The sequence below is a fragment of the Megalobrama amblycephala genome, linkage group LG17 (genome assembly GCF_018812025.1).
Source record: "Megalobrama amblycephala isolate DHTTF-2021 linkage group LG17, ASM1881202v1, whole genome shotgun sequence".
Lineage (NCBI taxonomy): Eukaryota > Metazoa > Chordata > Actinopteri > Cypriniformes > Xenocyprididae > Megalobrama > Megalobrama amblycephala.
Window position 1 is genome coordinate 18402465 of NC_063060.1, and position 26495 is coordinate 18428959.

At 40.7% G+C, this 26495-nt stretch overlaps 1 protein-coding gene across 1 annotated transcript in view; it reads right to left on the minus strand.

The window, feature by feature from the left end:
* Positions 1-13691: 13691 nt before the first annotated feature.
* Positions 13692-26495, minus strand: part of st6galnac3 (ST6 (alpha-N-acetyl-neuraminyl-2,3-beta-galactosyl-1,3)-N-acetylgalactosaminide alpha-2,6-sialyltransferase 3) — a 123070-nt gene continuing 110266 nt past the window's right edge. The window contains exon 5 of the mRNA XM_048163166.1: positions 13692-15471. Within this exon, the coding sequence (XP_048019123.1) occupies positions 15282-15471 (190 nt within the window). The 3' untranslated portion in view covers positions 13692-15281. The remainder of the gene's footprint in view (positions 15472-26495) is intronic.

Here is a 26495-nt window from a genome sequence, read left to right on the forward strand (position 1 = left end):
ATGTTTGCCAGTTTGGACATTCAAGCGATTTTAGACGATTGGATGTATATTATTTCGAGCTACCGTGCTCGCGCAGGTGCACTGTGGCACTTGGTGAAATCACATTCACCCGTACTGGTACTGTGCTAATTTATCTTTATCTGATTTACAACGAGCAGAAATCTGTAAGAAATGTTACAAACCATTGATAAAATAACTGCTGAAAGTGAGCTGTTATGTCAGATCACTATTTCAATAGGAAAAAAAATCCCACCTTTAATCAAGCATATTTACAGTACAAACCTTGTCAGTGAACTATGAGAAAAAAAAAAAAAAACAGAAACAAAATAATTGTTCATTAATTGTAATCGAGGTAAAATGTTCAATTAATCGAGGTTTTGATTTTAGGCCATAATTGTCCAGCCCTAACTCTGTCTCCTCTCCACCAATATGCTGGTGTGTGGTGGGCATTATGCCGCAACATGGCTGCCGTTGCATCATCCAGGTGGATGATGCACATTGTTGGTGGATGAGGAGATTCTCCTTTCCATATGTAAAGTGCTTTGAGTACCCAGAAAAGCTATAAATGTAACACATATTATACACACACATATATATATATACAGTGGGTATGGAAAGTATTCAGACCCCCTTACATTTTTCACTCTTTGTTATATTGCAGCCATTTGCTAAAATCATTTAAGTTAATTTTTTTCCTCATTAATGTACACACAGCACCCCATATTGACAGAAAAACACAGAATTGTTGACATTTTTGCAGATTTATTAAAAAAGAAAAACTGAAATATCACATGGTCCTAAGTATTCAGACCCTTTGCTGTGACACTCATATATTTAATTCAGGTGCTGTCCATTTCTTCTTATCATCCTTGAGATGGTTCTACACCTTCATTTGAGTCAAGCTGTGTTTGATTATACTGATTGGACTTGATTAGGAAAGCCACGCACCTGTCTATATAAGACCTTACAGCTCACAGTGCATGTCAGAGCAAATGAGAATCATGAGGTCAAAGGAACTGCCTGAAGAGCTCAGAGACAGAATTGTGGCAAGGCACAGATCTGGCCAAGGTTACAAAAAAAATTCTGCTGCACTTAAGGTTCCGAAGAGCACAGTGGCCTCCATAATACTTAAATGGAAGACGTTTGAGACAACCAGAACCCTTCCTAGAGCTGACCGTCCGTCCAAACTGAGTTATCGGGGGAGAAGAGCTTTGGTGAGAGAGGTAAAGAAGAACCCAAAGATCACTGTGGCTGAGCTCCAGAGATGCAGTCAGGAGATGGGAGAAAGTTGTAGAAAGTCACTGCAGCCCTCCACCAGTCAGGGCTTTATGGCAGAGTGGCCCGACGGAAGCCTCTCCTCAGTGCAAGACACATGAAAGCCCGCATGGAGTTTGCTAAAAAACACCCGAAGGACTCCAAGATGGTGAGAAATAAGATTCTCTGGTCTGATGAGACCAAGATATAACTTTTTGGCCTTAATTCTAAGCGATATGTGTGGAGAAAACCAGGCACTGCTCATCACCTGTCCAATACAGTCCCAACAGTGAAGCATGGTGGTGGCAGCATCATGCTGTGGGGGTGTTTTTCAGCTGCAGGGACAGGACGACTGGTTGCAATCGAGGGAAAGATGAATGTGGGCAAGTACAGGGATATCCTGGACGAAAACCTTCTCCAGAGTGCTCAGGACCTCAGAGTGGGCCGAAGGTTTACCTTCCAACAAGACAATGACCCTAAGCACACAGCTAAAATAACGAAGGAGTGGCTTCACAACAACTCCGTGACTGTTCTTGAATGGCCCAGCCAGAGCCCTGACTTAAACCGAATTGAGCATCTCTGGAGAGACCTAAAAATGGCAGTCCACCAACATTTACCATACAACCTGACAGAAATGGACAGGATCTGCAAGGAGGAATGGCAGAGGATTGCCAAATCCAGGTGTGAAAAACTTATTGCATCTTTCCCAAAAAGACTCATGGCTGCATTAGATCAAAAGGGTGCAAAATTTAAGAGTGAAAAATTTAAGGGGGTCTGAATACTTTCCGTACCCACTGTATATACACATACTTTTATTTTTTTTAGACCCAGACAAAAAAAAACAAAAAAAAAAATCATATCATGTTATCGTGTCAGGAAAGGGTGAAGGGATGAGGCGTGGACTCAAGGAGGCAAAGTAATGGGCTTTTATTAAAAAAAAAAATTCAACAAAACACAAAAAAACCACCCCGTAGGGGAAAACATGGCAGCTGGGAAGAATAAATAGGGAAGTAAATCAGGTGGTTAACAAGGGAGAGCAGGTGATGAACCAATAATTAGGTAACAAGAAGGGCGGGTTAAGACAACAGAAAGGAGAGCACATGGCACATAGAAAAAAACAAAAAGCTATGTGCTCACACAAAACATGACACGGACACGCAGCCAACAAGAGACATGACATGAAAGCATGCGGCCGATGAAAAATATGAACAACATGCTACAGTATACAGAACACGACAACAGAAGAACGCCTGGGCAAATGAACACGTAAACCAGGCGCTCTACAAAAACACACAACACAGTAGCACACAGCGAGTGAATGAACGCTTAATTCAAGTGCTTACACTAAGAGACACAACATGGAGCTTGAGTGTCCGAACCCCGACACTGATCCGTAACCAAACTAGACACAAGTGTCGGGATCCAACTCAAGTGGATGAAAGAGCATACAGGTCAAGAAAACTCGTAATTGCACGCCCACACAAAGACAAGAAAATAGTAGTGTCAGAGCTAAACCACCAAACTAAGGATACGTTTACACAAGTGTTTCTAGCATTTTTTTTTTTTTTTGCATACTGATGACAATGTCAAAACGATCCCCATTCACAAGGATCCACGAAAACGATTAAAAATACTGTATTATTCATGCCAGGCCAGTAGTTGGTGAGGTCACTTTGTAAAGAAACTGTATACCGAACATGTAATACGCATACACGTGATGTCAGCCCTGTTGAAAAAAAAAAAAAGCATATGCTGGTTAGGTATGTTTTAAAGCATGGAAGCTGGTTTGAGCTGGTTTATGCTGGTCCATAGTGGGTCATGAGCTGGTTTAAGCTGGTCAAGTGCTGGTCCTAAGCAACTAGCTCCAGTTCAGGACCAGCTTATAGGACCAGCACTTGACCAAAACCAACTAAGGATGCTTATGCTGGTTTTTTCAACAGGGATTGTTTTCACAATTCACGTTTTTGTAGTTTACACGGAGACGATAATGGTATCATTTTCAAAAACGTGCATGTTCGAAGCCGTTTTTAAAAATTTTGCATTTTCAGGCTCCCAGAACACCATTGTCTTTGTAAATGAATGGCCAAAATGCATAAAACGTTTTCAGTTTTTAGTTGAAAATGGTGTCTGATAATAAACCAGACCAAAGTGACAGAACCCTGACACATTGACCCATAATTAAAGATTTTTAGAATGCAATATGTTGCATGCTCATTTCATAGGACTACCAAACACAAAAGTCACAAATTTAATTTTGTCATTTATTACAAACAGCCAGACAGCAAGTACAAAAATGTGTGACAATCACATTGCTTAAAAAGCGAACATTTTGTGAATGCATAACATTTTTTTTCTTTAAAAAAAACAAACACTGCAGTGCAACAGACAATAAGGAAGAGAAGAAAAGAAAAAAGCAGCATACATAGTTACAGACGTTAAAGAAGACAAAGTGATAATATTAAACAACACTGAACAATCAGCTTCCACAACAGCAAAAATTTAAACTCCATAACAAGAGTGTGATGGACCACTGATTTCCCCATTGTAATTGGTAGGAAAAATAATATATTTTCCAATAATACAAATAAAGCATCATAATAATACGTGCTGCTGAAAAAGGGCTTAAACAAACCTAAGATGGTTTCTGATCTTAGCTGGCATTTGGTCTGACAAATATGCCCATCTAAAAGCAGCAAACTATCTTAGTTTTTTTTTTTTTTTCTTTCCCAGCAGGGTTTTCAACAATATAGCTTTAAAACTTAGAAAACAATTATTTTATAATGCAACAAAGTGAACAGCTGATGTACATGTAGATACTCCACGGGTGTTTTCTCAACACATAGTTTTTCTTACAGTCATTGTAATTCCACAGAACAGCAGTGAAATTGGGGTTTTAAACGGTGAGCAGAAGCCTAGATGGGAGCACAGTACATATGGCAATGCCATCTGTTCAATAAAGGGCATCAGCACATTCTGGGAGAAATTATTTTGCAGGAAAATGTATTAGATTAAAAAAACTGAAGTGATGAGTTAACTGACCTGCTTCAACAAAGTTTCAGATGAACTACAGAATGTCAAGTGAATATCACTGACACTGCCCACTGGCATTTAGCCTTAGAGGGCTCGACAGGGCTTTTAGAGTTACAGCACATATAAAGAATGTGAAAATGACAGATATGTTGAAATGAGGAGATATGCAAGCTGGGGTTGATGGGGTATTAAAGCTCATTTCCCCTCAGTGTCCCATGGTTCATTTAGATTTTAATGAGGAATGTAACCACTGTTCATAATCACTTCCACTGCTCAAATGCAACAACGTCTGGAAACAACAGAGCAGGAAACCATCAATTCTACAAAGGCTTCATTAATATATGTCACCAACTAATAATCTGTACTTTATTATTTAATTTTCCGACCTGGACTTTCTTATACTCACCAAGGTTGCATTTAACCAAGAATACAGTTTTAAAAAATAAATATTATTATCATCAATGTTGAAAACAGATTTGAATGCTTGATATTTTTGTGGGAAAGAATTATACACTATTATTATTATTATTATTATTATTATTATTATTATTAGAAATTAATACATTTATTCAGCCATATATATATATATATATATATATATATATATATATATATATATATGGTAACACTTTACTTGAAGGGGTGTGCATAAGACTGACATGACACCTTCATAATCTTGACATGACACGTGTCATGAATATGAAGGAGGTTTTATGCATGTTTATGACAACTGTCATTAAATGTCATTCGCTCAATTATGTCATTTTTAATGCAAAGATGACATTGTTTGAGATGTCTTTGTTACGACAACGTGACATTAGCAAAACATCATAACCTGTCATAAACATGACATAGCAGATTAATTATCAAACTTAAAAAACTACTTAGCTTTATGGGTTAACATTACTTTACATTATTTTGGTAACACTTCAGTATAGGGAACACATATATAAACGATTAACTATGACTTTTCCCTCAATAAACTCTTAATTTACTGCTTATTATAGTTAATTGTTAGGTTTAGGTATTGGGTAGGATTAAGAATGTAGAATAAGGTCATGCAGAATAAGGCATTAATATGTGCTTTATAAGTACTAATAAATAGCCAATATTTTAGCCATATGAATGCTAATAGTAATAAGCAACTAGTTAAAAGACCCTAAAATAAAGTGTTACCATTATTTTATAACAGTGTAATCTTTTTTACGAAATTTGAAATTGTCTATTATCTGACCTTCTGTTGGAGGAAACTTAAAAAAACAAAAAACAAAAACAAAAAAAAAACATGAAATGAAAAATAGTCATGACGCTGTTATAAAATTATTTGTCAGAGTATTGTCACTTAATGACATTTTAATGACAAGTTCAATTTGTACCACTGTACTTGAGCTCAAGATACATATTTATGACACTATTATAATGGCCTCATGTCAAAACCAACCACATGACAGTTTAATGTAATGTTAACCCATAAAGCTAAATGATATCAAGTTGTCATGACAAAGACACTGACAGGTTATGATGTATTGGTTTATGTCAAGTTGTCATAACTCGGACATCTCAAACAATGTCATCTTTGCATTAAAAATGACATAATTGAGCAAATGACACTTAATGACAGTTGTCATAAACATTCATAAAACCTCCTTCATATTCATGACACATGTCATGTCATGATTATGAAGGTGTCATGTCAGTCTTGCACACCCCTTCAAGTAAAGTGTTACCATATATATATATATGGCTGAAAGTTCAATATATAAAACACTGCCCTCCAAAAGTTTGGAAACACCCCTGGCAAAGAGTGGTTTTGGATGAAATCAGCATAAATCCTTATCATTTTTTGGTGCAAATATATTACAGTAACTTGACATTATCATTGAAGACCTGGGGCCCGTTTCAGAAAGGAGGTTAAGTGAAAACTCTGAGTATGTTAACCCTGAAATGAGGGAAACTCTGGGTTTTCTGTTTCAGAATGGGAGGTATGTCAAAGCCGAGAAAGCAGGTTAAGTCAAGCCTGTTTCTGAAAGAGAGGTAACTTATACTCAGAGTCAGTTACCATGGTAACTTACTCTGTGAACCTAACCTGGTCGGGAGCAGGTTTTCTTCGGTAAACCCAGAGTTCTAATTGGTTCATTGTATTCTAAACTTAATTGGCAATCAATTGTTGAAGCTATTAAGGTGTGCTGACCCAAAAATCTTTTACAAACCTGGGCCAAGTTTAAACCAGTAACCAGGCATCACAGCTGGTAAAGGGGAATGTCTGACTTTGACATATATATATTGCCATTATTATGTAATCAAAATGAAAATTATTATTGCTGGGGCCCGTTTCAATAAGGAGGTTCAACAAGGACTTACCCTGAAATGGGAAACTCTGAGTTTTCGGTTTCAGAACAGCTGAATTGAGTTAGTTCAATCGACTCTGAGTAGGTTGACTCTGAGTTAAGCCTGTGCACCACGACTATGAAAAGCCATCATCAATGGAGCTCCAATATTACGATTCACCATGGCAACAGTACGTGACAAAACGACGTCCGCATACTTCTGAGTCAATGTAAGTTTAATGCTTATCACTGTTATAATATCAAAGGTGAAAACTGGCAGAATGGTAAGTTATTGAACTAATATTCATTTTCATTTTTTATTTTATACTGGCAGATGCATACTATTTGCACCTCCAGTATTGTAAATTAACAGGATGCAATAATATCAGAGTGTAAATTATTTTATCATTATTAAACACTCGTTAGGCAATTTACTTCCACTTTTAGAACATTGAAAATATTGAACATTTTAGAACATTGAAACTAAATGCCTTTCTGATGTGATAAGGAAGAAGAGCAAGCTCGGAATGAGGCAGATTCGAACCCCGTCACAACGAAAATCTCTGCGCCAAAGATGCTACCACTTACACCACTTAAGCCGTAACTTGCATGTATTGTTTTTAACCTTGTGTGACGTTAGTGGGCGGGGCTACTGTAAATTTGCACTTAGTATTAGACACTCCGAATAATCTTGTTTTCCGTTTGCATTAAGATTATTTTTATTACCACACTGGCAGATATTGATAATTTTACTTAAGTAAAATGCTCTTAATTTAGATCCCCCAGGAAACAAGACTAAATATCTTATATCATTTTCTTATATACAGTAGAAAATCCATCTTGATTTAAGAATTTTTAGATATTTGTACCTGAAATAGGACAAAAAATACTCAGTAAGAAAAGCATTTTTGCAGTGTGAATGAATGAGTGAACTATTTAAACATCACTTGCACTTTAAAAAGGGGAAGGAGACCGAAAGAAACCCAGTTTAGGTCATGGTGCATATTCTGATGGATCAAAAATGTAAGTTTTTTTCTAGGTATAAACTGTTTATGTAATAAAATATGTTTTCGTAGTTTGTGTTGTCCCTTATCAGTGCAAAATTATCACAAATTAAAAAGGATTCATGCCAATTTTGTCCAAAACCCCACTTTTCTAGGGCGTTTCCAAACTTTTGGAGGGCAGTGTGTATATATATATTTTCAGTGGAAACTTAAAACAACCTTTACGCGGGTCTTTTCCAGTCAAGATTAAAAAGCAAAGTCTGAAACAATCCCTCTAATGCTATGATGATATTCACACATTCTCAGACAGCAGGAATGAACAGGACATGTCAAGACAAATGAATTACACCTAACTTCAACTGTTTGTAAGTCAAACAAGCTGCTCTGATTGTGCACTACAGATACACCCCAAAATACAGTAGACTGGCCTGTAAATAAATATAATGTAATTATATTATAGCAGAGGACTATGCCCAAACAGTTTGAATCCAATAGGTCTCCTTTACAATGAGAAACAGACCTCTTTTATACACACCACAAAATAGTTAACATAGGTTCATTTTTACAAACCAAGACTGTGAAACACTTTCAAGGCAAGTTTCATAACACACTCAATATCACAACACAAGATGATACAGTGCTTTGCAAAGGTTTTCAGACCCCTAATTATTTCTCTCATTACTCTAAGTTACAAATTCAATTTTAAATGAAATGTCTTACAATTTTAATAAAAAGAAAAACTGTGCATGTCTACACATTATATCACAGAGCTAGTATTGAAGCAATGATAGCAGGAAAGCTGGCTTTATAAAAGTCTTTTGTGGCATGTACCGCTTTTCAGAGCTATATTGAGGTGTAATTTTGTCCCATTTTCCTCAGACAGATTGATATTTCAGGTTAGTCGGTGACTCTTGTGCACTGCTGTTTTTCAAATAGCACCAGAGATGCACAATTAAACTGAGATCAGGGTTTTGACAGGGCCATTGTAGGAAATTCACCTTTTAGGCCACTCCATTGTTAAATCGGCCTTGTGCGTGGGATCATTTTTGAGCTAAAAGTTATTCTAGAGTTATCCATTCTTTTTTAGCAAGGTGTCAACTCCTTACTTTTGAAAAGCAGCCCCACAGCAGGATGCTATCACGACTTTACTTTACTATAAGCATGATGGGTTTTATTTTAGTTATAAGTGTTAGGTGAATTTAAAAGCAAATCTATCCCCATAATTCTGCTAGGTCACGGTTATGCTTTTTAACTCCATGTGTTATATGTATTCATTTGCAACATCCAATACAGGACAATATGAAGATATCTTTGCATAATAACATGTCATTTTTACTTTTTTTTTTTTTTTTAAGAGTTGATTTAGATGTGGCTTTCTTTATCATTAATTAAATTCAAAGTGTAATGAACATTTCACTACAGGTTGTGACTTTGGCACCACTTTGAAAATTCAAGGCAGTAATTAAACTAAAGTTTTCCATTTTAATGGGCTGAAGTTTTTACAGTCTAAGTAAGTGATCTTATGATTTTTACCCACCAGATGACAACATTCATATAAAAAGCAAAGTCTAGGGATCTGAATATAAAAAAAGTGCCGGTGGGATCTTTTGGCCTAGACCGGTATGCAAAAATCACTCAGAACTTCTTGGCAATTTATAGCTTAGAAAGACAGAGGCGAGTTTTCCATGTATTAACACCACTGTAAAAATAAAATGCTTAAGTAATAGCTTGTTATATTGTGATATTCTCCTCTATGAATTTGTTTTACATTCTCATAACTAATTTATACATAATTGTCTGTCGGAAATCTAAATGATGATCCTTTCATTGTTTTTTACAGAAAATATGGAAATCATTGTAATGATTCACAGTTAGAGGACAATTGAAAGGCAATTGTGTCCTTGTTAGTGGGATTGTTACTTTTGGAAAGCACTGTATATTTGACTGTTAGTAGATTGCACTAACAATGGCAAGAAAACACTCAAGAAATCATCACTAAAAAACAGACATTTCTGATTGCAGTGAATGGCCAAAACCTTAATTATTTGAGAACATAAAAAAGAAAAGAAAAAATGCAGCAAAAATACAATAGGCTAAATAAAATAAAATAAAAAAATAAAATAAAAAGGACACTTTATGCTGCAAAGTGTACTCCTCAAGCACACACCCTTTCAAAAGGTTCAAGAAAAGCACTTACGACATTTGATAAAGAAACAACCTAACGAGATAAGCTAAAAACTAAAGTCAGTATTGCGTTTTTCTACAAAAAAAAAAAAAGTGTGTTTGACTCAGTCGGGCATCTGGGTGACAAGTCAACATTCACATGCTTGTGCTGAACTGCTAAAGCTGCTGCAGATCTGTGGAAAGGCATCGACTGCATCAGGCAGATCATGAGACTGAGATAACAGAGCTCAAAGAGTCATGACCTCTCCTTCCGAAGCTCTGATATACACAACATGGCCACAAGCTTGTGGACACACACTTCCAGTTAAGAGGTGTAGCTATTTCAGCCACAGCCATTATTAAGAAGTTGATTAAATCAAGAAAACAACCATTTAATCTTCTAAAACATCTTTAGAAGAATGGGGCCCTTTTCTCTTTCAGTATTACAAAGTCACTGTGAGAAAAGAAATGTCCATGGCAGAACTTGACTGGCCTTCACAAAGCATGGCATGAATCCCATTGAACAGCTCTGGAATTAATTTGGAAAGCTAAGAGAGCCAGACTCCATCATCCAGCATCAACACCTGACCTCACAGATGCTCTTCTGTCTGAATAGAAGCGCATTTCTGCATCCATATTCCAACATCTGGTGGAAAGCCTTTCCAGACTGAAAGCTGGTAGGACCACCTCTGTGTTAATGCCAATGGCTTTGAAACAAGCACATTTTGGGTATGGTGTTCAACTATACTGCAAAAATAAACAAGTATTTTTGTCTTGTTTTCCAACATCACACTGTTCAAAAGTTTGCATTTTTTTAAAAAAATGTTTTTGAAAGGAGACTCTTATGATCACCAAGCAGTAATATTGTGAAATATTATTACAGTTTAAATACCTGTTTTCTATTGTAAAATGTAATTTATTCTTGTGATGGCAAAGCTGAATTTTCAGCATCGTTACTCCAGTCTTCAGTGTCACATGATCCTTCAGAAATCATTCTAATATGCTGATTTGATGAACAGTTGTGCTGCTATATAATTTTGTGTAAACTGTGATATTTTTTCAGGATTTTCTTTTCTTTTTCAGTGTTTCTTTACCAAGTGACATCGCCAACTACTGGCCTGGCATGAATAATACAGCCTTTTTAGTCATTTTCATCGATCCGTGTGAACAGGGATCATTTTGTTCATTTTTTGTCATCTACATGAAAATTTTTTCCATATTTATATATATCGTTGTCGTGTAAATGTACTCTTCGGCCCGTTTACACTAGTGCGTTTTCGTTTTAAATGGCATTTTAAAATGAAAACGATCCTTGTCTATACTGGCATTTCCACAGCATTTCAGAAACAATCTCTGTCTACACTACATAAAAAAATGCAGAGTTTAATGACAACAAAGCCAGCAAAGATTGCAGGTCAGTGTCCATGTTATTTACATGGTCGTCAAGGATACGCAGAGTGAACGTGAGCATCATTTTCAAAAGTCTCCTTTTTGGTCCGTTTACACTGAAACGCAACCCCGGCGTTTTCAAACTTAAACGGGCTCTGCAGCGTTTTGTTCGAAAACACCGGCGTAGTTTAAACGACAGGCATAACCGTAGCAAAACTTACGCGTTTTTAAAACGAAAACGCACTAGTGTAAACAGGGCCTTAGTGATGTTTATGAACAAACAATGGGGTAAGAACAATATGAAAATAAGCAAAATATCTTGCACTATTTATCTCCACCAAATGTATGTCAATCTTTTTTTTTTGTTTTAGATATTTTTAAGGGGAAACAAGACAAAAAATAACGATTTTTGCAGTGCATCCACTTACTTTTGGTCATGTAGTGTATATCAAGAGAAGATCAAGTAATAACTGAGTCGTGAACAGCAGAAGCTAAAGTCAAAAATACATAGAAGTGCTGTTTGTTGACCAGCTCTTTTTTTATACCACATGGTGAACAAAATCAATATAGACAACAGGAAATGATGATCCCGGGTCAGCACTCTGAGAAATTGAGCTGGCATCAATTGTTTTAATGAACAGGTTGGCCAGAGGTGTGAGCAGTATCTCATCAAAGTGCTCCAGCAGTGGCGCTTTCTTCCCGTTCTGTCTATCAGTCTCATATTCTCATGCCATATATAATTCTCTCTTCACACAGCTAGCGCATCCAGCACATCTTTCTCTCCAGGGAAAAACTGTCACGGTGCTCAGGCGATGTTGCAGTGCTGGTCAAACATGCACAGAGTGGTGCATAAGAAAAGAAAGGCTGTCCGGGCTGAGCTGCCAGATGATGTCAGAATCACAAGCTGATACGAAAACTTGTACCGGCGACGATGAATGCTTTTGATATACATGCAAAAAGAGTGCATGCTGTGTTTGATGGGGAAAAACACAACGACAAGAGCAGCGGGCATCTAGAAGTAGTAGGGGAGCCTCAAGGGCGCTGCATTGTCTGCTGGTTTATATGATGCTACGACACTTAGCTACAGTAGATGATCAAATTAACCTGCTGATCTGACAACAGGGACAGCATACCTTCATCTCATTGGAATTCAGGATTCTGACAGGTGGTGGACAGGAGTGTCATTTTTAAATAAGCAAATAAGGCATAAAGGAAGGATAGGTTGCTGAGTTGCACAGTCAATGTACCTTATGCTACACTTCATACAGGCACAGTCTTGACATTCACATTCACTCACTCTGAATCGTACCTCATGTCTTTTGCAGACAATAGACCTACATATCGTAAGCAATGCTGCTTTCTTGTCATGGCACCGAACAGAATATCACTACAGTCTCAGATCAACTACCATCTGGATTCTACTTCTTTTTGTACAGGGAGTAAATAAAAGCAGAAATAATAAGTTCCTGAATGACCTATTAAGCGGTTTAAAGGAAGTAATTTTAGGATTTGGGGCTAATTGTTTTTGTGCGTTTTGTACTAAAGTAAAATGTTTGACAGTGGCAAAAACTTTCTTAAGACTGGCTTCAGTCTAATGCTTGTCTATGAGATGAAAATAGTCTATAAGAAACTAGGGCTGGGAGATATATCAAATTTTCACAATATATTCATGATGATCATGATGACTTTGCAGGCAAAGTGAATCATAATGTAATGTGCTTTTAATTTAGCCATTACTTTTTCTAATCACTGTCATACTCAAGTATGAAAGTGTTTAAAATAAACAGAAATGTTTTAAAGGGTCATGAAACTCGAAACCAAATTTTCTGAGATTTTAACAGAGTTATGTGTGTTGAACAACAGTCAATGTTAATTTTAAACCTTTTTGCGCTATTTTCAACTTCCGGGTTTAAATTCGCCTTTGTGCCAACGTCACAAGATGTAACGTTTTCTCGCACTATAGTAGGGTGATGACTCATCGGTGTCTGATAATTATTCATGAGACTGAGTGTCCTTATCCTATGAGAAGACGCGTTGATTAATTCATGACAGTACGCGCTTAATTATTCGTGACAGCAAGCGTTGATTTCAGATCGCATACAATAAGCGAGCAATGCATTCATGGATCAAAAACGAGTGTTTGTTTTTGCTTTGTAAAAGTTTCTGCGTCGCACAAGTTCTCTTCAATATCTGTGTCTTTGACACAAACGCGATTCATCCACACTGTGAGTGTAACCAGTCTTTACGGCTCTTTAGCCAATCAAACGGCTTATAAAAACGCAGTAAAATAAGTCTCAAAAGTTTTCAAAGATTCAACAGCGTGTTCATATATGAAGACTTCAGATGCAAAAGCCTCTAATTGCCGTCTGAAATTTTCTTGTAAAATGAGCATTTTTATCAAGCTCGTATGTTTCAGTTCAGTAATTTCACTTTAATAGCAATTAATAGGTCCTTTTCATTGCCATTAAAGTAAAATAACTGAACATAAACATACAAGCTAAAAATGCTCATTTTATAAGAAAATTTCAGACGGCACTTAGAGGCTTTTGCATCTGAAGTCTTCATATGTATTCGATGTAGAGAGCAAATTGCGAATGGCTGTGCATTTATTTGTGCATTAAATTAAAGCAAAAACCATGTGTATATTGTGTTGCATGTAATGGTAATTTGCAGTGTGCATTTGTGGGAAGCTTTGATGCTTTTAATGAAAGCGAAATAAAACTGTCTGAATAAGAAGCCGTTGATGTGTTGTCAGTTTTCCCCAAGCGGCAACCTCCCCCTGTTTCTCTTGAAGCCAATACGGAAGTGACTTAAACTGCAATTCATCGACTGGCCTCTAGGGACAGGCTTCAAAAGAGAGCAGAATCTCACTGAGCTCCATGTTAAAATTCCCAACTTTACAGCAGAAAATAAAAACATATTTACAGTCTGGTACAAATTGTGGTTTTGGTCTATATAGCTAATTTTGCCCTTCATGACAATTGTGAGGAGGGTGAATTTTTTTATAACGCATCTGTTTAAATTATATTAAGCCTTAAAGTTCTGGATAATTAAGGGCGCAGCCAGTTGAGTGACAGGTGGGTTGCCGTTGCTGTCACCACTAGCTGTTTGTCTGCTGCTGTCACGTCACCTCAGCTCCACCCACATCCCACCTCTTTGCCCATTTTCTGTTATCTGGGAGTTACGCGCGGTGATGCGATGCCAAGATGGCAATGGCTAGCTTTAGGTTTCAAAAATGCTCTTCAGAAACGGGTGACGTCACGGACATATTTTTTTACAGTCTATGGTCTTCCCTCATCCCCCTCCACTCCGCAGCTTAACCACGCCCACTTTTGTAGCATTTTTCAAAACTGTGGTGAGAACTGACTGCTGCTGAAACAAGGGGTTTCATGGCCCTTTAATAGCATATCTGATTTAGACTTTAATAGCAAAAACTTCATTAGAGTTCATATGTTCAATTAATTTCTGTGAATCACCTGATTCAAAATTTTGATTCTGCTATTTGCACAGAAGTCTCCATGGCATGTTTCATTTTTTTATTTATTTTACTATGTTGCTTTAGTTTTAGATAAATTATTAAATTAATTAAATATTGTTCTTCCTTGGGTTTATTTGGTGAAAAACTTTTTTTTTCCCCACAGATTTTTACTGTATTTTACTTATTGCACTAATCGTTTGAATCAAACTACAGCCATTACTTCAGTTAGATTAAAAAAATAGTGCAAGAAGTGAAATATATATTTATATATAATTTGGTATATTGGCCAGCCCTAATATAAGGGGATAAAAGATAAAACAAGGGCATTACATTCTACTGTAGCCCATCCTTTCTGCAATAAGTGTATGTGCTCTAAAAGAAATATATACTACTTGATTGTCCAGATGAGTACAACATGCAAAATCCACTATTTGATCACACCAGTTTCATTAGAGAGCTGTCCTCATGGTCACGAAGGGGTACTTACTTCACTTGGACAGCTGTTTGAAATCACATTCGGAATGATTCATTTAGCCACTACATGACAAGTTTCATGTGTGTTACTTTAAGATGGAGAGGGAACGAGCCAACAGGACCGTAGCGTTAAGGAATATTCTGAAAGAATGGGAGTCTTGGTCATGACAGGTGCCATTCCGGACTGAAAAACTTGATGGGGTGCGTCTTTGCCCACTTTGCAAAAACTGCCTTCTCTGTGATGAAACGGTGCCCGCCATAAGGGGCACTCTCATGCAAGAGGTATTCGGCACATTCGTCACGACTTCCTGCTTCATAGTAGTGGTATGGGACCTTCCTGTAGCCTTCTGATCTAAAATAAAAAAAAAAAAAAAGAAGGTGAATGGAAGAAAGTGTTATTTTGTTATTCCATGACAATAAATTGTACTTTAAAGTGCCATTTTCAATAGCCTATATTTTAAAGGGTTAGTTCACCCAAAAATGAAAATAATGTCATTTATTACTTAGGCTACTCTCATGTCGTTCCACACCAGTAAGATCTTCGAATCAGTGCCAAAGTCACGTTATTTCAGCAGTTTGACACTCAATCCGAATCACTGATTCGAAACAAAAGAATCAAAGCAGTGTTTTGAAATCGGCCGTCACTAGATATTGTTGAAAAGTCTTTTTTTTTTTTTTTTGGGGGGGGGGGCACAAAAAGTATTCTCGTCGCTTTATAATATCAAGGTTTTAACACTAGAATGTTTTAACACTAGAATGTTTTATTTTCAATAAAACATTCAATTCCCCCACTCATTGACTTTTACTAAAATTGTGGAATTTACAATCCCTTGGTGTTAAAAATTGTTTAGATAAAACCAGATAAAAAAACGGGGCATTTATACCTATAAGCGCCGTGCGAGTCAAATTTACCCGCTATATAATGCCTGTATTTTTGTGCTTTCATTTTCGCGTCCCCTTATGTTTAAACATTGTACATTGCTAGGCGATGCCTTTCACTTACTGAATTAGCGGTCATTGGTTCATAAATAAAGTCACAATGAGTAAAAGCCAGCAATTTATGGATGCCGAAGAGGTAGAAGCCCTAAATGCCATGAGTGACGGAGAGTCTGATCAGGGGCGGATCTACCGGGGTGGCATGGGGTGGCAACTGCCACCCTAAGAAAAAGCTTTGCCACCCCATCTGCCACCCCAAAATTATCAGAGAATAAAATATAAATGTTAGCAGTGTTTCAAGTACTACTGCTTTTCAGCAGTGGCGCTTCAATGTGATGACATAAAAAAAAACAGCGTATTGCAAAATAATGGCAAGAAAACACGTCTTTCAATAAGCTGCATGACAATTGCACGCAGCGCACCCAATGTAGTCAGCTTCATTAACAAATGACTCTTATGAACCGGTTCTTTGGGAGTCAAAAACACAGCGCAGCCAAGTTCACTTACGAATTGTTTTCCATTGTTCGTGAATCAGAAAATTACTGCTTCTCAGCTAACTCAGAAGTCCTCGAATTTTTCGTAATTTTCACCGCCCGCCCGCTCCACTTTCGTCATGGATAAAGGTCTTTTTGCCATCCGACGAAACGGTAACATGAAATCAATAAGAAGATGCCGATCACAGAAACTAGTTAGGTAAGAATCTAAATGTATTTTAGCTTTTCTCGATTGCTAACAAATTAGAAGTGATTCAGTTGGCCCAGTTTCCCAAACCATTCGTTCAGTTTTCTCAAAACGTTTAACAATGACTACATTAGGTAGCAAAACTGATGATACACCAGTCAAAATCTGAGAGAGAGCTGAATAAAATATTTACAGGGGTTTTAAACTTACACAGTACCAGCACTTTAGATGAGGGAGATTTCACTATGTACAGTAAACTGTAGTACGTTGTACACCCTCAAACTTGTGATTGTCAACTTTCTCTGTAGCCATTTGTTATACTGTATTTTGCAGAACTGAGAAATGACTGTCTTGTGTCAGAAAACCAATACACTATATACTGTAATAAAATTTGGCCAAATGTGCAGAGGATGCTGAATTTAGTTTTACTGTAATTGACAGTATACTGTATTGTGGTGCATACCAAGTTCATACATATCTAATGCCAGATCACTTTACAATAGTAAAATGAAAAAAAGAAAGAAAAAAAAATCATTGCTGTATTTTACTGTATCTGTAAATTAGTTTTTGTATAGTGTAGTAGACAGTGAGCTGCAAAATAATTCCTGAATCTCAGTAAGAGGTATTTTTGTTACAGTGTTATATAAATTGATCTCACTAGTGTTCACTGGGCAGTGCAGTAGTCTGTGTATCTAAGTTTTGTGTGTCATCTGAGGCCAAAGTTTGATTTTGTCAGACAAGAATAAGTTTTTGACTAAAGCATTTTATTTTGACCTGGAAGTCTGAAGTGTGTACAAGTTGGTGCATAGTTTTGTGATTGTGTTTATAGTTGTGAGAAAATATTGAATTGTTTCATTTCAACTAGATTGAAATGACAAGACAAATTTATGTTGGCTTGTCATAAAGCCGACTTAAAGTCTTGTTTAAAAAACGTAAAAACTGGTCGGTTAGGCCAGAATATAGATGTTCTGGGTGATTGCTAAAGTGTTGCTAGGTGGTTGCTAGGAGATTCTGGGTGGTTGCTAGGCTCTTGCTATGCAATTGCTGGGGTGTTGCTAGAGTATGTAGTTGATAGGCTGTTCTGGGTGAACACACACAGACATTCCCACCTCTGTTAACAACAGAAACTCAAAGCTTGTTTGCAAAAAACAAGTTTTTGTTGTTCTTTAACTTGCACTAAAACATGTGATTTATGCCATCGAAGTAACCTGTGTAATATTAATAAAACTGCTCATCTCCTTTAGTGATACAAGGTCAGACTCATTTTAAATCTGTTGATGTTTTTCATATAGTGCCTTTACTTGGTGCCATGATGGATATTGAAATCTTATTTATTTTGGTAATGCAATGTTTGTCAACACAATTGTGTATGTCAGGCCATAAATCTCCAAAAACTATGCATGGGCACTTGCTTAGATGTTGCCACCCCTCATAGACCTCATGCCACCCCTTTGCCACCCTATAAATAATTTTCTAGATCCGCCCCTGAGTCTGATGGTGGTGAGATCAGTGACGCGTCCTGGGTCAACTCAGCATCTGACAGCTCATGACAGCTATCCAGAGCCTCCGAGAAAAATTAGACTGAGTCTGTTCTTCAGGACAGGATTGTTACAATAGTTACAGAGGGTGAGCATCAATAAACTTTGGATGTAAATAATTAAGGTGAAGCTGCGCGCTTGAATTTGTCATCACATCATACATCCTATGCAGTGTGTTGAATTATTATTGTTCATTATTGTCTATAGGCTATTTTAGTAATTTAAATAACATGGGTTCCCATTCAGTCGGTCACGTTCGACGTACGTCGGACAGACCGACGAATAGGAATCTCGCTAGAGAGGCCAATCAACTTCGAGTGTAACTAAAACGAGCCAATGCACATTGGCATGCAATCATATGCATCAGCTGCTCGCCTCGCAGCGCGGGTATATAATGAGCAGCAGGTGCGTTGCATCTTCAGCTTTTCGCTTCGGAGCCGAACAGTGTTTGTTCCTGTTCTCTGCAAGCGAGTGTCTGTTAGAAGACGAGTCAAGCTTTTTGGTTGAACTTCTCTTTTTTTCCGAGTGCAGGCGAACAGCACAGCAGCGGGGTTGAAGTCCTCTCTTTTTCTGTTTTTGTTTCGTTTGCCGTTTTTGAGCAAATAGCTGTTTTGACAGCGTCGGAAGGCTGTTCTCACGGCCGGTACGGTGCGCTTTTGAGCGCTGAAAAGCCGTTTTTACGGCTGGTAAGAGTGAGCGCCTTCAAAGAGAGAGAGAGCACACGACAGGCTGCACACAATCCCTGTCTGTGTTGTGGCGGCCGTTCCCCTGCGTGCTTCAGCACTTTTAAAAGAGTAAAGTCCCTGAAAGAGCTTACACAAGTAGATTCGCGTCTTTTTAAAGATGACATCCTACTTGTGTTTCTGGATGCGGTCGTTCCTGTCCTCACTGACGGCCACGATCACTGTTTCACATGTCTGGGCGCGTGTTGAAATGATGTTCGTGGGTGTTTCATGTTTTCATATGAGAACATGATCACGTCGACACGCCGGTCGTGACTCTTCTTTCTCTGGGAAGCTTGAGTCCCCTCTGTTGTTGGCCAGCTGCCGCTTGTGTGTAAAAGCACAGCCGCGGGTCTGCCCGACACTCTGGGAAGACCGTGGAGATCAGCGAGAGCAAACCTCTCGCTCCTCTGTGTGTCGTGTGCCGTCGAGCTGCCGGCTGCAGCGCGGGTTGTCACGGCAACCTAGCGCTCGCTCGGCGCTCTAGATGCGCGGTTCCCTTGCATAATCTCCATTGTAGCGCCCTCTCTGGTGCACCAGAAGAGGTCTACTTTGCTGATATGGCTTGGGTGACATGAGGTTGAGGGGTTCCTTTGGGGAACCAACCCCCTAGGGCCCCTCCCTCTCTAGCGCATTGCAAGCTGTGCAGTTTCTGGATTGGATTGCTGGTCCTTCTCATAGGGGAACCTAGCATTTCATTCAGAGCTCCAGCTGAGGGACAGACGTCGATTGCAGCATCGGAGAGAGTGCTGTTATGCTCTGGAAATGAGGGTGACGCTGCCCACTGTAATGGTGTGTGCTTATGCTGACTCAGATTCTGAGTTTACAGCCATGCTTTCCTGGGTCTTCCAGATGTGCATGGAAAACTTGGCAGAATGGGGGTATGTTGGTGCCATAAATATGGAATGCCAAAAGTGCCAAAATCTGCATAAGTTTTTCCTCTCTCACTACCCTCTTGGTTGGGGTGGCTGTACACAGACCACACCCACCCTGCATGTGAGGCCAAGGCACTCTTTTTGCATGAGGGTAATTCTGTGCTGGGGTTGAGCTGCGCTTGTTGACTAACCGTGATCAAAGTCACGGCGCAGGCCCTCAGCCAGACGATGTCCACCTCAGTGGTCCAGAAGTGCCCCCTGGCTTACCTTGTGAGGTGCGAGAGGTTGTCAAGCTAAATGCTTTCTCAATGCTCCCATCTTACGAGGTGGCCTTTTCGGTGACACTGTCGAGGACTGAGCCCAGCGGTTCTCCTCAGTTAGTAGCGGATCGGGGAGCTTCCCATGACAAACCATTGAGTTCCTCTTGGGCCGCCCCTCGGTCTGCTCGTCGCCAAGAGTGTCGTCCCCTGCAAGAAACTCTGGCCCAGCAGGCTCTGCTGTGTCCATTGCGGGGAGATGACGCCTCCCGTCTCTGCAGCTGTTTAAGTGGTTGGTGAGAATCACCCCTGAGACGGGTGACCCAGAGATGGGTGGGGCTGCTCTTCCACCCCTGGAGGAGGGCCAGGTGGTAAATCCTTTTATTGGGTTTGTTTCTGTTCCGCCACTGACCCAAGAGTGATTTCCAGGTCTGAAGAGGGTTTGGAGAGCAGTGGGAGGAGAAAAACCTCACCACTCTCATCCCCCTCTTCTGTCGCCAGCGGACAGCAGCGAGCAGCGGGCAGCCAAAGCCTCGACTGCTCCCTCTGTCCATCCGTGGAACCAGGTAAGTGTTGCCTAGCACACTGTGACGCCGCTTCGGGCCGCCTCACAAAGAGAGCCCCCCCGAGCCGCGTCCCTGTGTTCCACCTCGCTGCCCCGCTGCGGGTACGCCGGTGGTCCCTTTGGTCCCGCTTATACGGTCTCTGCGAGCCTGGTTAGTGCTCCCCAGTCCGTCTCGCTGGCTCATTCGGACCATCAGGCTCGGCTATGCGATTCAGTTCGCCCGGCATCCCCCCAAGTTCAGGGACGTCCTCTTCACTACAGTGAAAGATGTCGTTGCCCCTGTCTTGCGTGCGGAGATCGCAGTCCTACTGGCGGAGGACGCGATAGAGCCGGCCCCTCCAGCCGATATGAGGTCAGGGTTCTACAGTCCCTACTTCATTGTACCCAAAAAGAGCGGTGGGTTACGACCGATCTTGGACCTGCGAGTTTTGAATCGGAGCCTGTACAAGCTACCATTCAAAATGCTGACGCAGAAGCGCATTTTTGAGTGCATCCGTCCCCGAGATTGGTTTGCAGCGATCGACCTGAAGGACGCGTACTTCCATGTCTCGTTTCTTCCGCGACACAGGCCATTCCTGCGCTTTGCGTTCGAAGGTCGAGCATATCAGTACAGAGTCCTACCCTTCGGGCTGGCCCTGTCTCCCCGCGTCTTTACGAAAGTCGTAGGGGGAGCCCTTGTTCCCATGAGAGAACAGGGTGTTCGCATTCTCAACTACCTCGACGACTGGCTAATTCTAGCACAGTCCCGGGGTTAGTTGTGCGAACACAAGGATTTGGTGCTCAGACACCTCAGCCAGTTGGGTCTTCAGGTCAACTGGGAAAAGAGCAAACTCTCCCCTGTGCAGAGGATCTCTTTTCTCGGTATGGAGCTGGATTCGGTCGAACAGATAGCATGCCTCACAGAGGAACGTGCTCAGTCGGTGTTGAACTGCCTGAATACGTTCAATGGCAGGACAGCGGTCCCACTGAAATTCTTTCAGAGGCTCCTGGGGCATATGGCGGCCGCGGCGGCAGTAACCCCGCTTGGTCTGCTTCATATGAGACTGCTTCAACACTGGCTTCACGGCCGAGTCCCGAGATGGGCGTGGCAACGCGGCACGTTCCGGGTGCTAATCACTCAGGAGTGCCGCCAAGCCTTCAGTCCGTGGTCGGACCCTTTGTTTCTCCGGGCAGGAGTGCCCCTAGAACAAGTGTCCCGGCATGCTGTGGTATTCACAGATGCTCCTGCCACCGGCTGGGGTGCCACGTACAACGGGCATGCAGTGTCAGGGGTTTGGATGGGACCCCATCTGCATTGGCACATCAATTGCCTCGAGTTGCTAGCAGTACGTCTTGCTCTGAGCCGCCTCAAAGGGCCGCTACGGGGCAAGCATGTACTGGTCCATACGGACAACACTGCGACCGTTGCGTACATCAACCATCAAGGTGGTCTACGCTCCCGTCGCATGTCGCAACTCGCCCGCCATCTCCTCCTCTGGAGTCAGAAGCGTCTGAGGTCGCTTCATGCCATTCTTGTCCTGGTGTGCTCAGCCATGTGGCCGACGAGCTATCACGAGCTGAGCTGCCAGGAGAGTGGCGACTCCACCCCCAGGTGGTCCAGCTGATCTGGAGAGAGTTTGGAGAGGCTCAGGTAGACCTGTTTGCCTCACCGGAAACCTCCCACTGCCAGTTGTTTTACCCCCTGTCCGAGGGAACACTCGGGACAGACGCACTGGCACTCAGCTGGCCCCGGGGCCTTCGCAAATATGCGTTTCCCCCAGTGAGCCTACTTGCACAGACCCTGTGCAAAGTCAGGGAGGACGAGGAGCAGGTCCTCTTAGTTGCGCCCTATTGGCCCGACCAGACCTGGTTCCCAGAACTTTCACTCCTTGCAACAGCCCTCCCTGGCCCATTCCTCTGAGGAAGGACCTTCTTCTCAGAGACGGGGCACTCTTTGGCACCCGCATCCAGACCTCTGGAAACTCCATGTCTGGTCCCTGGACGGGACGCGGAGGTTCTAGGTGACTTACCCCCTGAGGTACTTAACACCATCACTTCGGAACTTGCACTGTCTACGAGACGTGCTTACGTGCTTCTTGCCGAGAAGACCCCCGAGGATGCTCGATCGGAGTCGTGCTTTCCTTCTTGCAGCAAGGGTTGGAGCGTAGGCTGTCCCCCTCCACCCTCAAAGTCCATACTGCTGCTATCTCCGCTTACCACGACCACATAGATGGCAAATCTGTTGGTCAGCACGACCTGGTCGTCAGGTTCCTTAGGGGGCGAGACGGTTAAATCCTCCTCGTCCCCCCTCCATACCCTCTTGGGACCTCACTCTGGTGCTAAGGCACTTCAGATTGCTCCCTTTGAGCCTTTGCAATCGGCAGACTTAAAGATTCTGTCTATGAGACTTTGCTGCTGGTTGCATTGGCGTCCATCAAGAGGGTAGGGGACCTGCAGTCATTTTCGGTCGACGTATCGTGCCTGGAGTTCGGGCCGGGTGATAGCCACGTGGTACTAAGACCCCGGCCTGGCTATGTGCCCAAGGTTCCTACCACTCCCTTCAGGGACCAGGTGGTGAGCCTGCAAGCGCTGCCCTCGGAGGAGGCAGACCCAGCCCTGGCTTTGCTCTGTCCAGTTCGCGCTTTGCGACAGTACATAGACAGAACCCAAAGCCTCAGGACCTCAGACCAGCTCTTTGTCTGTTATGGAGGCCAGCAGAAGGGAAAGGCTGTCTCCAAGCAGAGGATGGCCCACTGGATAGTGGATGCCATCGCCCTGGCTTACCAAGCTCAGCGCGTGCCCTGCCCGCTCAGGTTGCATGCTCACTCTACGAGAGGTGTCGCATCCTCCTGGGCGCTGGCTCGTGGCGCCTCGCTGACAGACATTTGTAGAGCTGCGGGCTGGGCGACACCTACACGTTCGCTAGATACTTTAGCCTTCGTGTCGAGCCGGTCTCCTCCCGTGTTCTCGCCACAGGTCAGAGGCACGGAGAGGCCCCGGCTTAGTGTCGGCTTGCTGCGCTACATGCGCTTCTTTTCTCCAGAGAGTCCCTACAAGGCAGACCCTGTCGAGTCCTCTGATATCCCTTCGGCAGCCGACGTGGCGGAGCGTCTGGCGCCAGGCCTATACTCCGTTGTATCCTTGAGAACCGGGTTTAGGCTGGGTTCCATATGTGTGACCCTACGGGGATCCCATATGGTTGGTTCCACGGTTGCTCCTAAACGAAACCCGTGTCTTTCCCTCTGGGAGAACCTACCCTTCATCGGGTTGGAGTCACCCCAGCTCTTCCATATGTAGCACAGCCCTACAGGGTTAGTCCATATGTACTTCTCCACATAACTCCTTCGGGGAAGGATGTGGCTTCCGCAGCGTTCCTTTCCCAGCGAAAGGGTACGCTTTCCCAGCGTTATCCAATAGTCTCACTGAATGGGTTTTGAGGAACAGCAGTGATCGACTCTCTCTGTGTTAGCCCTGTCCCACCATCCTCAGGCAAGGGGGTTCAGGTGGCTTACAACAGAGTGCTGGAAGGGGGCAGCTCCTGTGGCGCTTTGGTAGGGATTCCTATTCGTCGGTCTGTCCGACGTACGTCGAACGTGTCCGACTGAATGGGAACGTCTCGGTTACAAAGGTAACCCTCGTTCCCTGAAGGAGGGAACGGAGACGTACGTCCCGTCGCCACAGTCGCTGTACCCCGCTGATGCTGCTGCCTATCCGGTTCGGCTCCTCAGCGAAAACCTGAAGATGCAACGCACCTACTGCTCATTATATACCCGCGCTGCGAGGCGAGCAGCTGATGCATATGATTGCATGCCAATGTGCATTGGCTCGTTTTAGTTACACTCGAAGTAGATTGGCCTCTCTAGCGAGATTCCTATTCGTTGGTCTTTCCGACGTACGTCTCCGTTCCCTCCTTCAGGGAACGAGGGTTACCTTTGTAACCGAGACGTTATCTTAATATATGATTAATTATAATATTACACCACCCAAATATGTATTTACTTCCCTCTAATTCTCGTTGTCAGTGCAGACTTGTTTAGCTTGACCGTTATGAAAAGTGATTATGTAGCCTGCATAAAAAAAAAGCCTTGAACATAAAACAACAGGACAACAATATAGTTGATGACTAGACAATCATTTCATGACTCTAGACACTTCTTTGTGAAGACAGTGAAATAATATGTTCTTTAGCCATATAAAAACAGGTGTAATGAGCGTGGGTAAAATTTACCCACATGGCAGTTTTAGGTATACAGCGACCCCTGGCGGTTCTAGTGTTAAATATGTTTTAGTACCTTTCTGTGCTTTGAAAGTGTAAATTAACTTGCTGTCTATGGAGGCTTCACTGAGCCATCGGATTTTATTAAAAATATCTTAATTTGTGTTCCGAAGATGAACGAAGGTCTTACAGGTGTAGAACGACATGAGGGTGAGTGATAAATGACATTATTTTAATTTTTGGGGTGAACTAACCCTTTAAAAGGCATTCACATCTATATTAGGTAACATTTTATTTAGATGGTGCACTTTCAACATTCTACTAACTATAAGTAAATTTGCAACAACATGTCAACTATCTCTCATTAGAGTATTAGTAGACTATCTGGTTACTTAGTATCTGCTAACACTTTATTTTGATGGTCCCCCAACAGACATTTTAATAACTACAGTATAAATATCTTTGCAACTACACTACCGGTCAAATGTTTAGAAACATTATTATTTTTAATGTTTTTGAACAAAGTCTCTTATGCTCATTAAGGCTGCATTTGTTTCATAATAAATACAGAAAAAACAATAATATTGTGAAATATTATTACAAGTTAAAATTATGGTTTTCTATTTTAATATACTTTAAAATATAATTTATTTCTGTGATGCAAAGCTGAATTTTCAGCATTATTACTCCAGTCTTCAGTGTCACATGATCCATCAGCAATCATTCTAATATGATGAACTGATACTCAGTTATTATCAATGTTGAAAACAGTTTTTTTTTTGTTTTTTTTGGAATCTGTGATACTTTTTTTCAGGATTCATTGATTAATAAAAGGTTAAAAAGAACAGCATTTATTCAAAATATAAATCTTTTCTAACAATATACATTTTTACTATCACTTTTTATCAATTTAACACATCCATGCTAAATAAAAGTATTAATTTCTTTCAAAAAAAAAGAAAGAAAAAAAATTACAAACTTTTGAACGGTAGTATATTGTTAGAAAAGATTTCTGTTTTAAATAAATGCTGATATTTATTAACTTTTTATTCATTAAAGAATCCTGAAAAAGTATCACAGGTTATAAAATAATATTAAGCAGCACAACTGTTTCCAACATTGATAATAAATCAGCATATTACAATGATTTCTGAAGGATCATGTGACAATGAAGACTGGAGTATTGATGCTGACAATTCAGCTTTGCATCACAGAAATAAATTATATTTTAAAGTTTATTAAAATAGAAAACCATAATTTTAAATTGTAATAATATTTCACAATATTATCGTTTTTTTCTGTATTTATTATTAAATAAATGCAGCCTTAATGAGCATAAGAGAATTAATTCAAAAACATTAAAAATATTAATTTTTAAAAACCTAACAACCTAACAGCCTACTAGTGCTCTAATGAGAGTTAGTTGACATGTAGATGACAATTTACATATAATTAGTAGAGTACCTGAAATGGACCTTCGAAAAAAGAAAAAAAGTGTATCCCTATTTTGTTTCAGCATTACATATCTCTGAGTGAAATTGAAAATAAATAAATAAATAAATAAATAAAAGTAAATAAAATCAAGGATATTTTCTCTGGAATGCACT